At 37.1% G+C, this 17,216-nt stretch overlaps 1 protein-coding gene across 1 annotated transcript in view; it reads right to left on the bottom strand.

Moving 5' to 3' along the window:
• The window catches only part of Dmd (dystrophin), a 1,456,297-nt gene that overhangs the window by 693,584 nt on the left and 745,497 nt on the right, over positions 1 to 17,216 (bottom strand). Inside the window, exons 36-37 of the mRNA XM_026777353.1 lie at positions 14,221 to 14,322; positions 6,006 to 6,114 (exon numbers count right to left, since the gene is read on the bottom strand). Coding sequence (XP_026633154.1) covers positions 6,006 to 6,114; positions 14,221 to 14,322 — 211 coding nt within the window. The remainder of the gene's footprint in view (positions 1 to 6,005; positions 6,115 to 14,220; positions 14,323 to 17,216) is intronic.

Below are 17,216 nucleotides of genomic sequence, written 5' to 3'. Positions count from 1 at the left end.
CACAGAGATCCACCTGCCTCTGCCTCCCAAGTGCTGGGATTAAAGCCGTGCGCCACCACCGCCCAGCATATTTTATTTTCTTATGTTTGGTTGTTATCCCTTAGAAGTCTATTTTAATACATCTTTACAGGGTTGACCACGTGACTGACAAAGCTCAAAATGCATTTTTTTCTTCTACACTGAGTGTTGATTTAGTTAGTAGCACAACTAAAATAAGAATTTAGGATATTTGGGAGGTGAGGTAAGACGCAGTCTGTCTATGTAACCTTGAATAGCCTGGAATTCTCTATGTACACTAGTCTGGTTTCAAACTCAAAGAGTCATGCCTGGCTCTGCCTCCCAAGTATGTCAATACACCCAAGTAGAATGGAGGCTATTTTACTTCTCATACTGCACTTTCTCTGTTACCTCTAAAATTAATTACAGGAAGGATTGTTTTAGTCAACAGCAAACCTCTATGAACAGGCCTTTTCTGTCTCTGTACAACATTCAATTGATTTCATATCTCTTGTCCTGACATAGCTACATCAAATTTTTCCACTCAGAACATTCCTATTAAGAATGTTTTCTGTATGACTTATTTTGAAAATGCTAAGTGGAGTTCTGTACAGCATGAATGTTCTGAGGCCCAGCAGCTTGGGGATAAGAAACAATTCAGAGTGACATTTACGACCAGATTTGCTGCCTCTTTGCTACCATCTGTATACAGGCCTTCAGACCAATGCTAAGTCATATCTGGCAGGCTAGAACTATCCCTTATCTTCTCTAGAGAAACTTCATCCAAGCATTGCCATTCTCCCAATAATTGTCTGCTAGACCCACAGAGTACCCTGCTGGATAAAGACTGCCTGATTATTGTGCTTTTCACCTCCTTGAACTTTGTTCCAAACTCCTTGGTAAGAAAAGACAGAGATTGATAATGCTGGAATATAAGGAAGTTCTTTTGGCAGTCATAACACTGGATTTCATTGGAACCACCAGTGAGTTGCACAAAGCAGTAGGTGAAAAGGTAAACTTTCTCAAGCAACCGAGGCCAAATGCAACAGTATTCAAACTGCATTCCTAAGACCAACAGCATTGACCTCACTGTTGAACCTTTTAGAGGTATGACTTTTACCTCAAATTTACTGGATCAGAAACTTTAAGGTAGAAGGCTCATATTTTGCAGTTTCATAAGAAATTGATGTTTTCCTTTTGCATGATGAAATTTGAAAACTACTGACATAGGGCACTGGGTTCAAATCAACATTTGTGTCTTTTGTTTGTCCCCCAATGTGGCACTTTATATAAAAAGATGGCTACCATCAATTCTCCTGTTCAAGCATGCCTGTTAATAATGTAACTCTTGTTTTAAGGGATAATCATGATCCAGTCTGTCATCTGAGCCCAAATAATAGGTGGGAATTAATCTCCAATAGCAGAATTCTTGCAGACAAGGCTGCAGGAAATAGAAAAAAATAACAGGCCTTTTCCAGAAGGTTCATGGGCTCTCATAAAAATGAGAACTTTTCTATCCAATTTTGCATACAAATGGACAGAAATAGAAAACACTATCCTGAGTGAGGTAAGCTAGACCCAAAAAGAAAAGCAGGGGATGTACTCACTCATATTTGGTTTCTAGCCATAAATAAAGGACATTGAGCCTATAATTAGTGATCCTAGAGAAGCTAAATAAGAAGTTAAACCCAAAGAAAAACATAGGCATCCTCCTGAATATTAACCTTCAGGCGATGAAAGGAGACAGAGACAGAGACCCACACTGGAACACAGGACTGAAATCTCAAGTTCCAAATCAGGAGCAGAAGGAGAGAGAGCACGAGCAAGGAACTCAGGACCGCGAGGGGTGCACCCACACACTGAGACAATGGGGTTGTTCTATCGGGAACTCACCAAGGCCAGCTGGCCTATGTCTGAAAAAGCATGGGATAAAACCGGACTTGCTGAACATAGCGGACAATGAGGACTACTGAGAACTCAAGAACAATGGCAATGGGTTTTTGATCCTACTGCACGTACTGGCTTTGTGGGAGCCTAGGCAGTTTGGATGCTCACCTTACTAGACCTGGATGGAGCTGGGTGGTCCTTGGACTTCACACAGGGCAGGATGGAGGGGGAGGGAAATGGGAGACAGTGGCGGGGAGGAGGCAGAAATCTTTAATAAATAAATAAGAAAAAAAGAAAAAAAAGAAATTTCTCTGGGGCCTACTTGAAAAAAATGAAAACGAACCAGATGAATTCCACTGAGTGTTCAACCTATCTTTCTTTAAAGTTAATTGTATCAAGTGTTTTAAAAACAAAAGCAAAAACCCAAAAAGTTGTCTAATATGAGCTGTTTCCTTATTCTAGCCTACTTTTGCTGCTAAACAGTCCCCGAAGGATCCTAAGAACTGGACTTGAAAGTCCCTGGCTTCAATCATCAGTCATACACCAGGTTACCCTCCCCGAAGGTGCCCTGCCATCCAGTTGCACTGTCAAATAGAGAATAGTGGAAATAATATATAAATGCCAAAGTTTAGTCATCCTGAGGTCTTTAAGCTTCCACTATCCTCATCTTAGAAGAAGACAGTTTTAAGAGCATGACAGAATAAAGTCAGATGAGTGGATATATGTATGCCTACTAAGAGTCTCACCTACCAGAGGATAAAAGGATGTATATAGGAGTGAGGACCTCTGGTGAACAGCCACCTCTCAAACATGCAAAGAAACAGTTTTGAATCTTCTAGCTCATCAGATCCCAAATAATTGCATTCATATAGATTATACTGGGTGGAATAATCACAATAACCATCCAGTTGATCACAGTACAAAATGGAGAGTCACAAAATCAAAAGTAAGTAAGCAATCATTGCGTTAGGTCACCACATTTTGGGATAGTTTATGCAATAAGAGGTAATTGAGACACCCAGATGTATAGGATCATCAAAGCATATCAAACACTCCAACACTTGTTGAGAGCATGCCCATTTATCTTGTGAATTTGAACAATTTTTACAGCTTAGACAAGACCACTGCATCATATTATATAATGGAAGTCAATAGCCACAGGGAAGCTTGCTTTAGTGTTTTAAAAAGGCTACTTTGAGAAAAAAAATCAAATCAAATCGAATCAAAAGCCAATTTGAACCCCAGTCTCCACACATGTAAAAGAAAAATATTCAGCCAGATGACAATTTCAATGATTATGCCACGCTCAGCATTCTAGGTTTCTACGAAATTCAGAGAAAACTGATTTCAAGACACAATACAGGTCGCTATTATCCCCCTAGAAATCTAAGACTGCATTAATTTAGCATTAACTACTTGCTTGCTGTCTTTGTTTTAGAATTTCCACTATGTTATGGGACAGAAAGATAGTGTAAGACACAGTAACAAAACAAAACGCCAATTGATGTAATTGGTTTAGAATCTGATCTCTCTTGTTTTGTAGTTGTGTGTCCTTAATCTAGCAATATTCCTTCTATGCCATGAGTTTCTTACCTGTAAAAATGTTGTGCATCATCATATTTATTTTACAATCATTTTCCAGATAGAAACCCAAGTGTGAAGGAAGCTATTCATGCAAGAGGGGGGCTTTGGGAACCCATCACAACAAGTTATAAACCCTGCTGTATTGTAAAATAATCTAGGGAATAATAATCATATAATCAAATCATATTTTAAATTTTTTTTAAATAGTGAAGTTTAGATGAAATTACTATGTGTCACAAAGCCAAGAATATAAACAATTCTTAATTCTGATGAGTAAACTACCACACGGGAAAAGCTGTTTTCGAATAAAAGCACATTCTGATTCCCTGTTGATACTTTTTACCCAGCACTTGTGTGTTTAGTATGCTGACTTTATGCCCAGTTTTTGTCAGTTTGCTGAAGGAGACTAAAATCCCCTTTTATTATCCACTATGTTCAGCAAGTCTGGTTTTAACCCATGCTTTTTCAGACCCAGGCCAGCTGGCCTTGGTGAGTTCCCCATAGAACATCCCCGTTGTCTCAGTGTGTGGGTGCACCCCTCGCGGTCCTGAGTTCCTTGCTCGTGCTCTCTCTCCTGCTCCTGATTTGGACCTTGAAATTTCAGTCCGGTGCTCCAATGTGGGTCTCTGTCTCCTTTCATCGCCTGATGAAGGTTAATATTCCCACAAGTCAGGGAACCCTGATTGCTCTTCGGGCTGATGAGGGAGGGGGACTTGATCGGGGGAGGGGGAGGGCAATGGGAGGCGGTGGCGGGGAGGAGGCAGAAATCTTTAATAAATAAATAATTAAAAAATAAAATCCCCTTTTAGAGAATGTTCCTCTCTCACTTCTCCAACTTTGGCCCTAGTGCTGCCAACTCTCACGAGTGGCTCAGAGCTGAGGACAAGGCCAGAATCCTCGCATGAAGCAATCATAGCAGGAGTGAGGGGGGCAAGGAGCCATAGATGGTGATGAAGTCCTCCCTAAGGGGGAAAATACACGGAGCAGGTGCCTGACAATACTGGCTTGCTTCCATGCTCTTTCTTGTTCTTTGTGGAGCCTCTGCTACAGGCTCAATGTCCTTTGTGATTACCACCCCACTTCCATTCTGGTACCTTACTCGGTGTGGCAGCTGTGACTTTGTGTCCCCCCATCATAATTTCTGTCCATACACAGACAATGTTCACTGTCTCACATCACCTTCCTGATGTTTTCAGGCCAGACTAGCTTGCCTAGCTACACTTCAGAAAACAATGGCCCCATCACCCGTCACTTCCCCATTTTCTTACCTTTTCATTTTCTCTGAAACTATGTTTAGCATACTGTAGTGTCTGCTAGGACCACTGGAGAGACTATTAAAATGTAGATAGGTTTCAAGGGGCTAGGGCAAGGGCTTGACTAACTGCCTGTCTGTCCTAAACCATTTGGCATTAATCGGTAGACTATCTCTCTCAGAGCACTTATAATTGAGATAATGCATTTTCTTTTCATTAGCTTTTCATCTTTCTCTTCCAGATTGACTATGCTTTATAAAACGAGAGACTAACTTATTTTATGGAGAATTTTCAGCACTTTGTCTGATGCCCAATACACAGAAGTTGCTCCATATATATTGATTAAATAGATCAACTATATATGTTCTTATAAACCAAAACTTTCTTTAAATGTATTTCCAGTTAGAAACCGCATCATACCATTTAGGAACGCAGCATATTAAACAGGTTTTTATTGTTTCCTGGCTTTGATTATTCCTGTAGGATTCAGAGTACCTTATGTAGAAATATAAACCCGTAATTTTCACAAGTTGATGAAAAATATCATTCAACACATTATCTTCACATCATCACAGACTATGGAACATACCAATAACATCTAGAAAACAAACACCAATAAAGGATTGCATTTTTACAGCGAGAACCAAAAGTTAGAGTTCGTGAAAAAAATTAAAATGACATAATTTATTCACTACAACCTTGATATAGTAATTTCGGTGCACCATGTTGACAAAAGCAAAAACAAACAAACAAACACAAATAAAACGCTACAAGGCTTGCACATCTTTTTCATTACATCTGTGTCATTACACCTTCAACTTGATGCTCATTCTTAGATGCTAGGGATGTGGTGGTTTATTGAGTTTCCTTCTGAAGAATCACCTTCAGCTTTAGTTAAAAACTAATCTCATAAATCCTCTGCCTCCAAAGAATCAGAAATACAAAGGAGAGGTCCTCTCCTGGCAATTTTGTATGGCTCCACAAAGCCAGCCAGCTTTGATGCTCTTAAGGAACAAGCTAAAGTATCTTTTAAAGCCATTATGGTGGTTTCTTACATCACCTCTTTTTTCATTGAAATTAGAGCTTCAGAAAATACAGCCTGTAAACATCTCAGTGTCTGAGGGACCCACCCAAAGACGTTTTGCACAATACATAAAATAAATGTTTACTTCTTTCTGCAGATTCAGAAACCAATTTTCCTTTTCAGTCAGAGATAACCTGATAGCCATGGTTTTGAGCAAACAGCTAAAGCAAAAGTGAAACCGTGGGGCACAATGTACTTACAGGCTCCAATAGCGGGCAATCCAGGTACACGATCAGGCTGCTTTGTCTTCAGCTCCCGAAGTAAATGGTTTACAGCCTCCCACTCAGATCTCAAATCTTCTAACTTCCTCTTTAATAGAAAAAAATACATGTTACTGATTTCACCAACACTTCTAATACAACTTACCTCATTGATTTGTTAATTTCTTTTGTGAGTATATACTTTATGAAGAACATGTCTATGAGTTTAGTTACCCCAGCTAAGTAAAAAAAAAAAATGGGTGTCGTAGCTTGCATCTGTGATCCTGGGTCCTTTGTGCAGGCATAGGTGGATCCCACAAGCTCCTTGCAGTCATTCTAGCCAGTCCATGAGCCTCAGGCTTAGTAAAAGAGCCTTTCTAAAATAATCCATGGTGGAGAAGGGACAGAGGATGCAGCCAATACTGACTTTTGGCTTCCATGTGTGCACACATAAGCAGATGCATACACATAAACACATACAAACGTAAATGAATTGTAATTCTAAACTCTTTGAATTTAAGATTTTTAAAATTTTAAAGTCATGTCTCATGAGAATGCTTGGCATTTAACAACTATGACTGTATATACATAGACATGGCTGTGGCCACTGCAACATTTCATCCGATGTTTCCCTATATAAATGCATATAATGTATGTGAAGCCTACAGGTGAACTTACAATCTCAAATGTACTGCTTAGTTGCTGCAAGATACTGAGCAAGCATAAACTGATGCTCTCTGCTCAAACATTCCCCTCAGAATTGACTCAGCTCATATTTGAGCCTTCATAAGAATTTCTGCTTCAATTGCTTATTTTGAATAGCAAATGAATTTGGTTGACATACTCAAATAATCATAAGGATTTATGCTGTGGAGGCTTCTAGATGTAGTCAAGGAGAATTTGGCTAAACAGAGAGTTTTAAGAGGTAGTTGGGAACAGGCCTAAGCTAAGGCTAAGCTTTTTATACTTAATAATAAGTCTCTGTGTCGTTATTTTTGAACTTGCAGTCCAAAGAATGTCTGACTGTAGTTGTCACGCTCCTTGGAGGCCCTATATCCAAACAAAAAGCCAATGAACAGTTGGCTAACTATCTGGTGAGGGAATAGGTGGAAATATTTGCCACAGAATGGCCTGTAACTTCCCAGAGATGGGTCAGTTAATGCAGTTCCTGGCCTGTGACTGTGGGCAGAAGGCTAGGTAGGCTCTCACAGTCCTAAGGGAGGCAGAGCCAGAAGTCAGCACTGTGTTCTAAGCTGAGCCGCAAAAGGAGCATGCAGATACCTGGAAAGACTTTGCAACATATTCCTGAGCCACAGCATGCAGAACACCAGATCCAGACTGAGAAAAACATCTAAAACAAGTAAAGTATGAAACATCTAAAACAGATAAAGTATGCTTGAGAACGTGATGAGGTGATGAGGAAAGAAAAAAAAAATAATGGGCATAGACAATCATAGAAAAAATAGTTTAAAAATAGTAAAGTGAGGTCTTTAAAAAGATAGTAAAGTAATATGAATAGATCAAGAATAAGATATAATAATAAGAATGTAATAAGAAACACCATAACACAAGCCATCTGAATCCTGTAAAGTGCTTTATTGATTTTTAATTTTATAAATGCTAATGACTAAAAAGCAACAGGTGCTTATAGACATTGGATTGTGGAAAACTACTACATTAATTCAGCCTATATATTTTAATAAAATCATAACTTCAGAATGGAAGTTGAGATATGTACTGCACTGGGAGAGAAGTTATGACTTTGTTTTCACAGGAAACAAAAAGCTATGGATTTCTTAAAAATTAATAAAGATTATATATGACCAGACAAGACCACCTGAAAATCATGGCTGCAGACATGAAGGAGGAAATTAAGAAAAACTACAAGACAAGCGATATTTATGCTGATCCCTTGACATGCAAAAATCTCGGAGATTGGATGAGTCTGATAAGTCTTGTTGGGTGAAAAGTCTTCATAATGACTTATTTTTACATGGTATCCTTTCATGTGGCATGGATGAAGATTTATATCACAGTGTGATTATGCAACTCAAGCAGCCTTAAACTTGACAGAAGCATTTTACCTGCTCAAACATAGAACAGAGAATCATCTTCAGCTAATTTATGCACACTGTTAGTGCATACTTGTGTTAATGCAGCTATGTATGTTACCTTTAAAAGTTTGTTTTCAGAAAGAAAATAAATGAACACACACCAATGAAGACAAGTAGGCCTGTTGACCCAACCTCTTAGGACGCCTCTGTTGCAGTTTATTCAAAATTCTGCATCCAGAAAAGCTTCAAATTGATTAGCTGAGAAGGTTCAGCCTTCCAGTCTTCCCCAGTTCAAATTTCTGTTTGGTCCTGAACTTTCCCATTACACAGAGTCTGGACAACAAATGATGCAGCTAACTCTTCCAGGACTTGATAAATATTTCAACTTTTTCAGGGTCCCTCCTCAATGTCATCACCCCCAAATGATATAAAGTAATTTTTACAAATGTTTGTCCACTTTCACAAGGGGTGGGTTTTGGTCAATTGGTGGGTTATTGATATTTGTCATATTTAAAGAGATTAGTTGCAAGTGGTTATTGGTTGTGGTCAGATAGGAAACTAAACAAAGGAGGTTAGATTAAAAATTTTTTCTTTTCTCTTTCCTCTATTCTTCTTCCTCTCCTACGTAGTGAAAAAAATCAGGGGGATATAAAAAAATCAGGGGGATATAAGAATGCTAGGATTACTTTTAAACTAAAAAAAACAACTAATATTTTACATTTGGGCAGAGTTTTTGTATGTTGATATAAATTCAAAGTTATTTTTGTTTTATATATATATATGTGTGTGTGTGTATGTGTGTGTGTATGTGTATCTATGCTTCTATTCTTGTTTAAGGTATTGTACATATGCAGCTTATTTAAAATATAAGTTATAGTCCTTAAAAGATAGTATAAACTATTTAAGATAATTAAGAAATGGTGGTCAGTAGTTAAACATCTATAATAATCAAACATGCAGTCATGTTAGGAATGTTTTCAAGATTAAGTATGATATATTTTAGATAGATAAGTTTTCTTTAAACACTTCAGACATCTACAGAATATGACACTTAAAATGTTTTAATAACAAAAGGCTTTTCATGACAGTGAAATATGTCTGTTCCTCACAGCACCAATCTACTTAAGAGATTATTATAAGGGACTGATAACTTGTATATCTTTATTATCTGAATAGTTTGTAACATTAACTTTCAAGGACTAGAAATTCACATTACATTGTTAAGTGAGTTACATATGTAGAATACCTTAAACAACAGTATAGAAATATGTACAGTATGTTCAAACAAAAATAAGCTTAAATTTGTATCAAAATATAAAAATTTCTTAAATAAGAGTAGAATCATATATATAATATAACAAAAATAAAATTAAATTTGTATCTATATATAAAATTTATATCAATATAATTTTTTTTTGGTTTTTTGAGACAGGGTTTCTCTGTGGCTTTGGAGCCTGTCCTAGAACTAGCTCTGTAGACCAGGCTGGTCTCGAACTCACAGAGATCCGCCTACCTCTGCCTCCTGAGTGCTGGGATTAAAGGCATGCACCACCACCGCCCGGCTCCAATATAAAATATTTAAGACTAATAGTTAGTTTTTAGTTTAAAATTAGATTCAATAATCTATCTTTTTATCATATTATTTCTATATCACACCTTCTTTTCAGGGTAAGATCACTGAATTTAATCCCCCTTTCTCATCTTTTGTTCTTGACTATGACCAATAACAATTTATAACCTACCTTCCTAAACAATAACAAACATCCATAACCAACTGAATGACCAATCCAAGTGACATTTCTTCATGGTGTACAAAAAGATTATTGCATTACAGTTTTATTTTATATTTTTAAACTTCTAATTAAATTTATTTTTTTTTCATGCAAGGTCTCATGTTATCAAGGGTTGCCTTGAACTCATGAAATATTCAGGGCTAACCTTGAATTGATCTACCTGCTTTCCATTTCAAATGCTTGGATTGTGGGTATACACTATCATGATCAGTTGTATGTAGAGTTAAGGAACATATCCAGCCCTTCATAAATGTTAGGCAAATACTCTATATCGCCAGCTACCACATGAAACATTGGAATAAAACTGTTTAAAAATGTGAAAAAATAAAAATTTGTAAATTAAATGTTATTTTGTAGAATTTAAGATAGAACATATGAAAATATCAGATTACTTTAAAGTATTCATATGACTGTCGAAAATTTATGTTTACAATTTTTCTCAAATGTTACCTTCAATGTGGGAAAAACTAGATTAATTCTCATGTTCAAATATTATGGTTAGCACTCATCATAATTCTTTTAAAAATTATTTTTATTTAATATTCATTTGTGTGTGTATGTGTTTGTAGTATTTATCTACAGATTTCAACAGAACCCAGAAAGGGGTATCAGACTTCTCTAGAACTAAAGGTACAGGTGATTGAAAGCTACCTGAAATGGCTGTTGGGAACCTTGTGGTCCTCCAGCCTAGCAACAAGTGGCCTTAAGCTCTGAGCCATCTCTCCACGTTTATGAAAATTTAGAAGAAATCCTAGTAAAATTGACAAATTAAGAAAAAAAAAACAGTGAGGAGACTAAGTAGGGTTGACCCTATGTCTCGATCTCAGCACTGTTTTGGGAGAGGAATTTAGAAGTTAAGCCAGGTAATATTTTTGAAACAAAACGTGGAGGTACCAAAAACCAATTTCCTAAGAAATGGACATTCTAAAATGTTTCCTTAATGATAAAGTCTGAAAATGGTAGAAAGACCATATACATAGACAACTGAATCTTACATACATAACCTTGAGGAATATGGTTAGTTACTTTAAAAATAATTATATGCATATCCATTAGTGTATGTGCAGATGCGTGGAGCTGGAGATAGAGGCCAGAAAAGGGCATCAGATACCGTAAAGTTGGAGTTGTTGACAGTTGTGAATCACCCAGTGTGGATACTAGGAACTAAACTGACGTCTTCTGGAAGAGCACCACGAATTTCTCCAGTCCCCTCATTTTTCTTTTTAAGGAAATCACTCTGCCTGCTATTAGTTATTTCCAAATACAGTCTTCCAAAGGTAATCCAAATCAAATTTTCATCATAATAAATGTATTCCAGACTAGGAAGTCCAGTTTTATTTCCAATAAATGCATAAGAAGTCTCAAAATTAAGGAAAAACTAGAAAGATCTTTAATTTAAAACATATCACACTTTAATTTAACATGGGTTTAGTGTTGAAATGGCTTTGTAGTGGATCAGCCTTCAGAAACACAAACAGCAACCTTTAAAGAAAAAGCATTCAATTTATGCTCACAATTTGTGAATTGACTCTTAGATGTCATATTCTGAACTGTGAGACTATTTTTTTTGTGAGATTTTGGTGTTTCAGGATGCAAAAAAACTGCAGCTAATTTTTAAGTGTTTTCCAAGTAATGGTCCATAACAAGAGGTGTGGCTCCAAAGTAGAATACTTGCTCAACATGTATTGTCCCCTAAGTGTTCCATGCCTAGTACAGAAAAACAAAACAAAATGCTGCAAGACAACCATTTCTCTACGTCTGCTATCTCTACATCTGTCATACCCCTTACTCCCATCAATATGATATTCTGCTTTCTCTACAAATCAGGTAACTGTAGCCATGCTTTTTTCTCAAATTTTACTTCTCCCAAATGAGCTGAACTCTCAGGAAATGGAGAAGTAGGAAAGGTGGGAAGGAAGAATAATATTGACTTACAAGATGTCTTTAAGGAAAGTGTGTGTGGGAGGGGAGACAAGTTGTATGGACAAGTTGTATGGCTTTGTTTTTTTTTTTTTTTCTGTATCAACCTCCATTTACTTCATGGAGAAACAACAGAACTGGCTAGAGCCAGCCATAGAGCCCAGTTCTCATCTCAAAGCAACCTTGGGACTGAGTGTATCGGTGGGAGTGAGATTAAGTTAAGCAACACTGGTTGGATTATTTTATATATGAGAAAAAGCAAAATTGTCTACATCTTGAAAGAAGGATTTTTCTATTATGCAAAAGCAGAAAGTAAAGCAAAATTAGATGCTCATTTGTGAATCATAAGAAAGGGTGTTAATACTCAACTCATTGTCATACCCATATGGCATTAAGTTGTTGACGATCCATCAAGAATAGATAGAATGGACTTATCTGTTGGAGGCTCAAAGGTCCTTATACTCACAGAGAAGCACTAAGAGATGCAGGGATGTTAATAATGCAGGAGTGTCTCCTCAATGGAGAAGACAGAAGTCACACACCTATGTTCCATCCAGAAAGCTGAGAGCAGTGGTTTTTCATTACATGGTGACCATTTTGCTGTAGAGGCAGATCTCAGCCTAATTCCCCAGAATGATTATCCCAGACTCTTCCCTTCCTTGACCATTATCCATCTTTAGGGAAGATGTCACAAGTACTTTATGGCCTGCTGACTTATATGTTATTGATCAGAGACCACACTAGATTCAAGGTTGTTTAGCTATAAAACCTGCACTCATGGTCACATGTACTTTGTAAAAGAGGTTGTATGTAGTCACACTTTAAACTTTATTGTATGCCTGGAATCGGACTGATTGTTGTCTGGAAAACTTTTTCAAAATTGTACTGTGTTTTAAATTTGTCAACAGTGAGCCACTTGGAATTAGACTCCCAATGTCTGATCCAGGTTGATGAAATCAGTCTTCACCGGGTTTTCATTCTTATCTCGCCCCATGGTTCACCTCCATGAACAACACCTGCAGGGACTCCCATACTTATCCTCTAGCCGATATGGTTATTTCATGGCTCATTAGAATGAGGGTCTCTGTGGTAACCACCCTGGGGACTTAACAAGTTTGGTAACTAACCTGTATGCCCTTTTGAAACTGCTGCTCTTAGAACTGCCCCTAAGTATGCAGTCCAAACCCCTAAAATATTTATTTCATTTTTAAAAGGATTATATTAAACTTGACATTGTATGTAAATAACTTTCTTGAATTTCTGAAGTAGATATAATCTTATTATTGAATAAATAAATTTTAATATTTCCAGAGAAAGCTGTGCTTTTTTGCAACTGGTGGTTTGCCATCATGTTCAAAACCCAACTTTACATTTATCTAATGAAAACTTTCATGTAAACTGTGGGGAAAACAAACAATTCTGGTGACCTAAATCTTGGCTCAAGTACAAGGAAACTAAGCAGTGAGCTTACAATAGAACCTAAGTTCTGGTAATACCATTTGCAAAGACAAACTGCTTCCGTATAATGAGGTTATTGACCTGCACAGTTTTAGAATGGTTTTGAATGTGAGAGTAAGGCTCCCTAAATCTCAGCCAGCAACATTAGCTGAGAAACCAAAACTGATCAATAAACAGCCGCCATTTACAGGCTCTCAGGAACCTTTATCACAGTGGAAGCCATTACAATTTTGGCCTGACACTGAGAATAAGGTAAACGCTACCTAACATTTATTTATCATCTATCACTGGCTTCTCGTTTGCAAATGGAAACCATTGATTAGGTGTTTGTTTGTTTCAACTGACCTAGCTTTCTATTTCGCTTCTCAGGTAAGACTCTGTGATTAAATGTACCCTGGACTTCAAAATGAACATGCAAAAATAAAGCAAGTAGAAAGCTTTCACCCAGGCCGACTTTTTACTGGAGAAAGATGCAATTACATGACATTTCGCTAAAAATTCCTGACCTAATAAAGTACCAAAGCCTGAATGCATGTTTTCTCTTCTTTCATGAGAAATAGCAACAGAGCAAAGAAAGGTCATAGACTATATTGTGAGTCTTTACAGCTGTTGAAGACAGTGGGATGCAATGGCTTGCTTTAAATTAAAGCAAAAAATATGAAGAGTATCAAGGCTGGCAAGCAAAGCGATAAAACCCCCAAAGAATTTAATCTACCTTGAAGGTGGAACTACTTTTCGTATTGATGGTACCATACTTAGGTAGAAATGAGTCCTCTAATGCAATGGCTTGTTAATAGGCTTAAGATCACAATATAGAAATAGGAAATGTTGATCAAAAAGACAGCTTTACCTCTGCGATTGTAGCATGGCCAATATTTCCTTACAAATTATTTCAATGATTATAAATAGAGCTTGTCAATGGCAAGTGTCCAACAGGGGAAGTATAACCCATTATGGGGTAATAGATATTGCTAGAGGTTGCTTCATTACCTTCACTGGCTGAGTGCTTGGTTTTTCCTTGTACAAATGCTGCCCTTCAGACAACAGCCTTTCCACTTCCGGTTGTTTAGCTTGAACTGTGACTTCTGTTTCCTGGGGAAAAGAATCCATAGAGTGCAGATTAACTTCACAGTTAGCAATAAAATTCCTAAATTTAAATATACCCTTGGAGACTCCACATGTATGGCAGATCAATTTCTGCATGGTAAACGGGCAGAAAATGTAGCTTTTGATGAAGAGAAAATAAATAGAGGTTCTTATGAAATACACTAGCATTAAAAGAATCCAAGATCTTGAGTTGTGTCGTGGTAATATTGTGGACAATCACAGACAGTATGCATCTTTTAAAAACAAAATGCAATAATAAGAAGTATAATTTATTACTATAATCGATCCATATAAACAGCAGATTTAACATTAATAATACTCATCATGCTAATGTTTACTGTACGTTACAGACTCCTTATTATAAAGATTTCTGTTTTGAAATCAGATCTAAAGTACCCACATCTGTCTGTCTCTGTCCTTCTCCATCTCTCTCGCCCTCACATACACCCGTTCTCTACATGTGAGTATATTTGTAAGAGAACCCCCAAATTCTTTCCATGTTATTGTTGAAATGAAGTTTCTTTCCAAACAATAAACATAAAGCACAGTACCAAAGCTTATCATTCATTAAATAGTCAAATTAAACAGGTCTTCTGAGGAAAGATTAGATTATTTTTCATATCATTTATTTTTTCACTGTCTGGGGACAACTGAACATGGCAGAAAAAACAAACACCCCTTTAGGTATATGAATATAATAGTGTTTTCTTACTGACTTCTGCCTAGCTCTTGAAGAAACAACAAAGGAAATGTGAATAATTGAAACTGAAGGAAGTGAAATTCAGTATTACAGAAGAAGTTTTGGATGGAACATTTGTTAAACACTGGGGTGGTATATCGATTAACCGATGTCATGTGTCAGACAGAGGCCTGGTAACCTTCCTCCGAGGTGCTTTTGATTAGCAAGCATTCTCGTCTCCCCTCTCCTATCTGGTGGCTCCTGGCAGTGGTGTATGGACATGTCTTCCGGCTTTAGTTTATTATATACGCTGTGATTTCACAAGTTTCCTCTCAGTCCACAAGGGTGGAAACCTATGAATCCAAGTTATTATAATCTGATCATGCACAGCAGGATATCTTAAAATTTATCAGTGCTCAGCACTTGCTTTTGAGAAAGATTGCTCGTCTTGTTATTATTAGAATACATGCAAGTGTGGAACGAACGGGTGCTTAGGTCAAAGGTGTACCTATCATTAAGAGTATTTGCTCTATATTAAAATAACAAACTATATACTTTACTTTCCTCAGACAGCTGGTTAATGCTCTTCTGACCACTGTCAGAAAAGTGCTGTGCTTTCAAGTAATTCCTTGATAGGAGTAGACTAGTTCATATCACAGATCAGGAACAAGACACATCTATTTACAGGCAGTGGTTGCTTAAAAGGACTCCAACAACTACTCATTCTTCCTTGACTCAACTTACAAGACATTTTAGCATAGTTAAAGGTCATATTTCCTAAATATAATTTGAAAAAAAATGTTCTAAAGAATGAGAAAATGATTAGCAAGGTCAACTTACTTTCGAAGTAAAGCAAAGCAAGCACAGTTTTAATCTGCCCATGTGTGATTTGCATGTGCCATGCATTACCGATATAAGTCTATGTTCTTTGAAGGAGCACTTTTGGAATGAAGCTGTGCTTGCAAAGACTGACTAATACATGAGAACCACAGTGATGTGAAGAGGCACCAATGTTGCAGGCTAACAGCCTAATGCCCTGACATGGTACTAGCTTTAGCCACTTAAATAGTCCCTTGCCCACCTCTGTGTCAGAACTAACATCCTGTGACTAATTGATAAAATAGATAAAAAACATTTTAAAATCTATAAATTTGCTGAGCACTAGCTTCCACCAATCACAAAGCTAAGACTGCCAAGATAACATTTGAGGCTTACAGGGGGAGATTACCCTATCTTGTTGTAACCCAACTGTAAGATGTACCTATCATTGTATTTTCATTTTGCCTTTATTTATGACATTATTTGTTCTGATACTATAATGCCATAATAAAGCAAGAGACTGTTTCCACGTAGAAACATAGATCCAGGGAAAATCTACATGGCTCTATGTTTCCTGGGCCATGGTCACTCAAATTGGGCTACAGAATAAGCATTTCTCATTCATTTTCAAGTGAGATCTATGGCTTTTGTATCAACAGGAACCTATCTAAATTACATGCACATTTTATATTTGAAATGAATTAGTTTGAACCAGAGTCACTGGCATTTCTTACACTTGACATAGGAAAAGTAGTTCTTAATGTGGGTTTGTCATTTAATAGAGCACTAAAGTTGGAGTGGATGGAGGACGATAATTCACATTAAAACCAGCAACTTCTAATATATCCAAAACCTGCCCTGTTTTAGATTGAAAAAAAGACATCCTTTCTTTCAAATACTCTCAATTCTCTTTATCGTTACATACTAAGCAAAGAATCAAGATCAACCACAGATTCCTTCTACTGAAATATATGTCCCAAGGTACAGATAAAAGCTGGTTTTTGATTTTTTTACACAGTTTTAATTTCATAATATTTATATAGTTTTGCACTGGATACTAAACTTCTCATATTATTCCTATCAATAACATTTATTTTAATAAAACATTATTACTGGAATATAATCTGTGGAAGAGTGGGGCTATGAAATTTCCTTTTGGATGGGAGAGGAGCTCTGGGACCCTGCTCCTTCCTAGGGAGCTGTTAGCCACTAATGGTTGCTAGGTGAGGAAAAAACATCTTCTTCCGTACTAGTGGTAAGATGTTCATGCTTCAGTGAATTTTTCCACACCTGTTCTCATGCAGGAGGCACTAGGCATACACACACACACACACACACACACACACACACACACAAACACGCATGCATGCGTGTGAACACA

The sequence above is a fragment of the Microtus ochrogaster genome, unplaced genomic scaffold, assembly GCF_000317375.1.
Source record: "Microtus ochrogaster isolate Prairie Vole_2 unplaced genomic scaffold, MicOch1.0 UNK58, whole genome shotgun sequence".
NCBI classification, from domain to species: Eukaryota; Metazoa; Chordata; class Mammalia; order Rodentia; family Cricetidae; genus Microtus; species Microtus ochrogaster.
The sequence above is the reverse complement of the archived record's forward strand: the minus strand, read 5'-3'. Positions and strand labels throughout refer to the sequence as shown.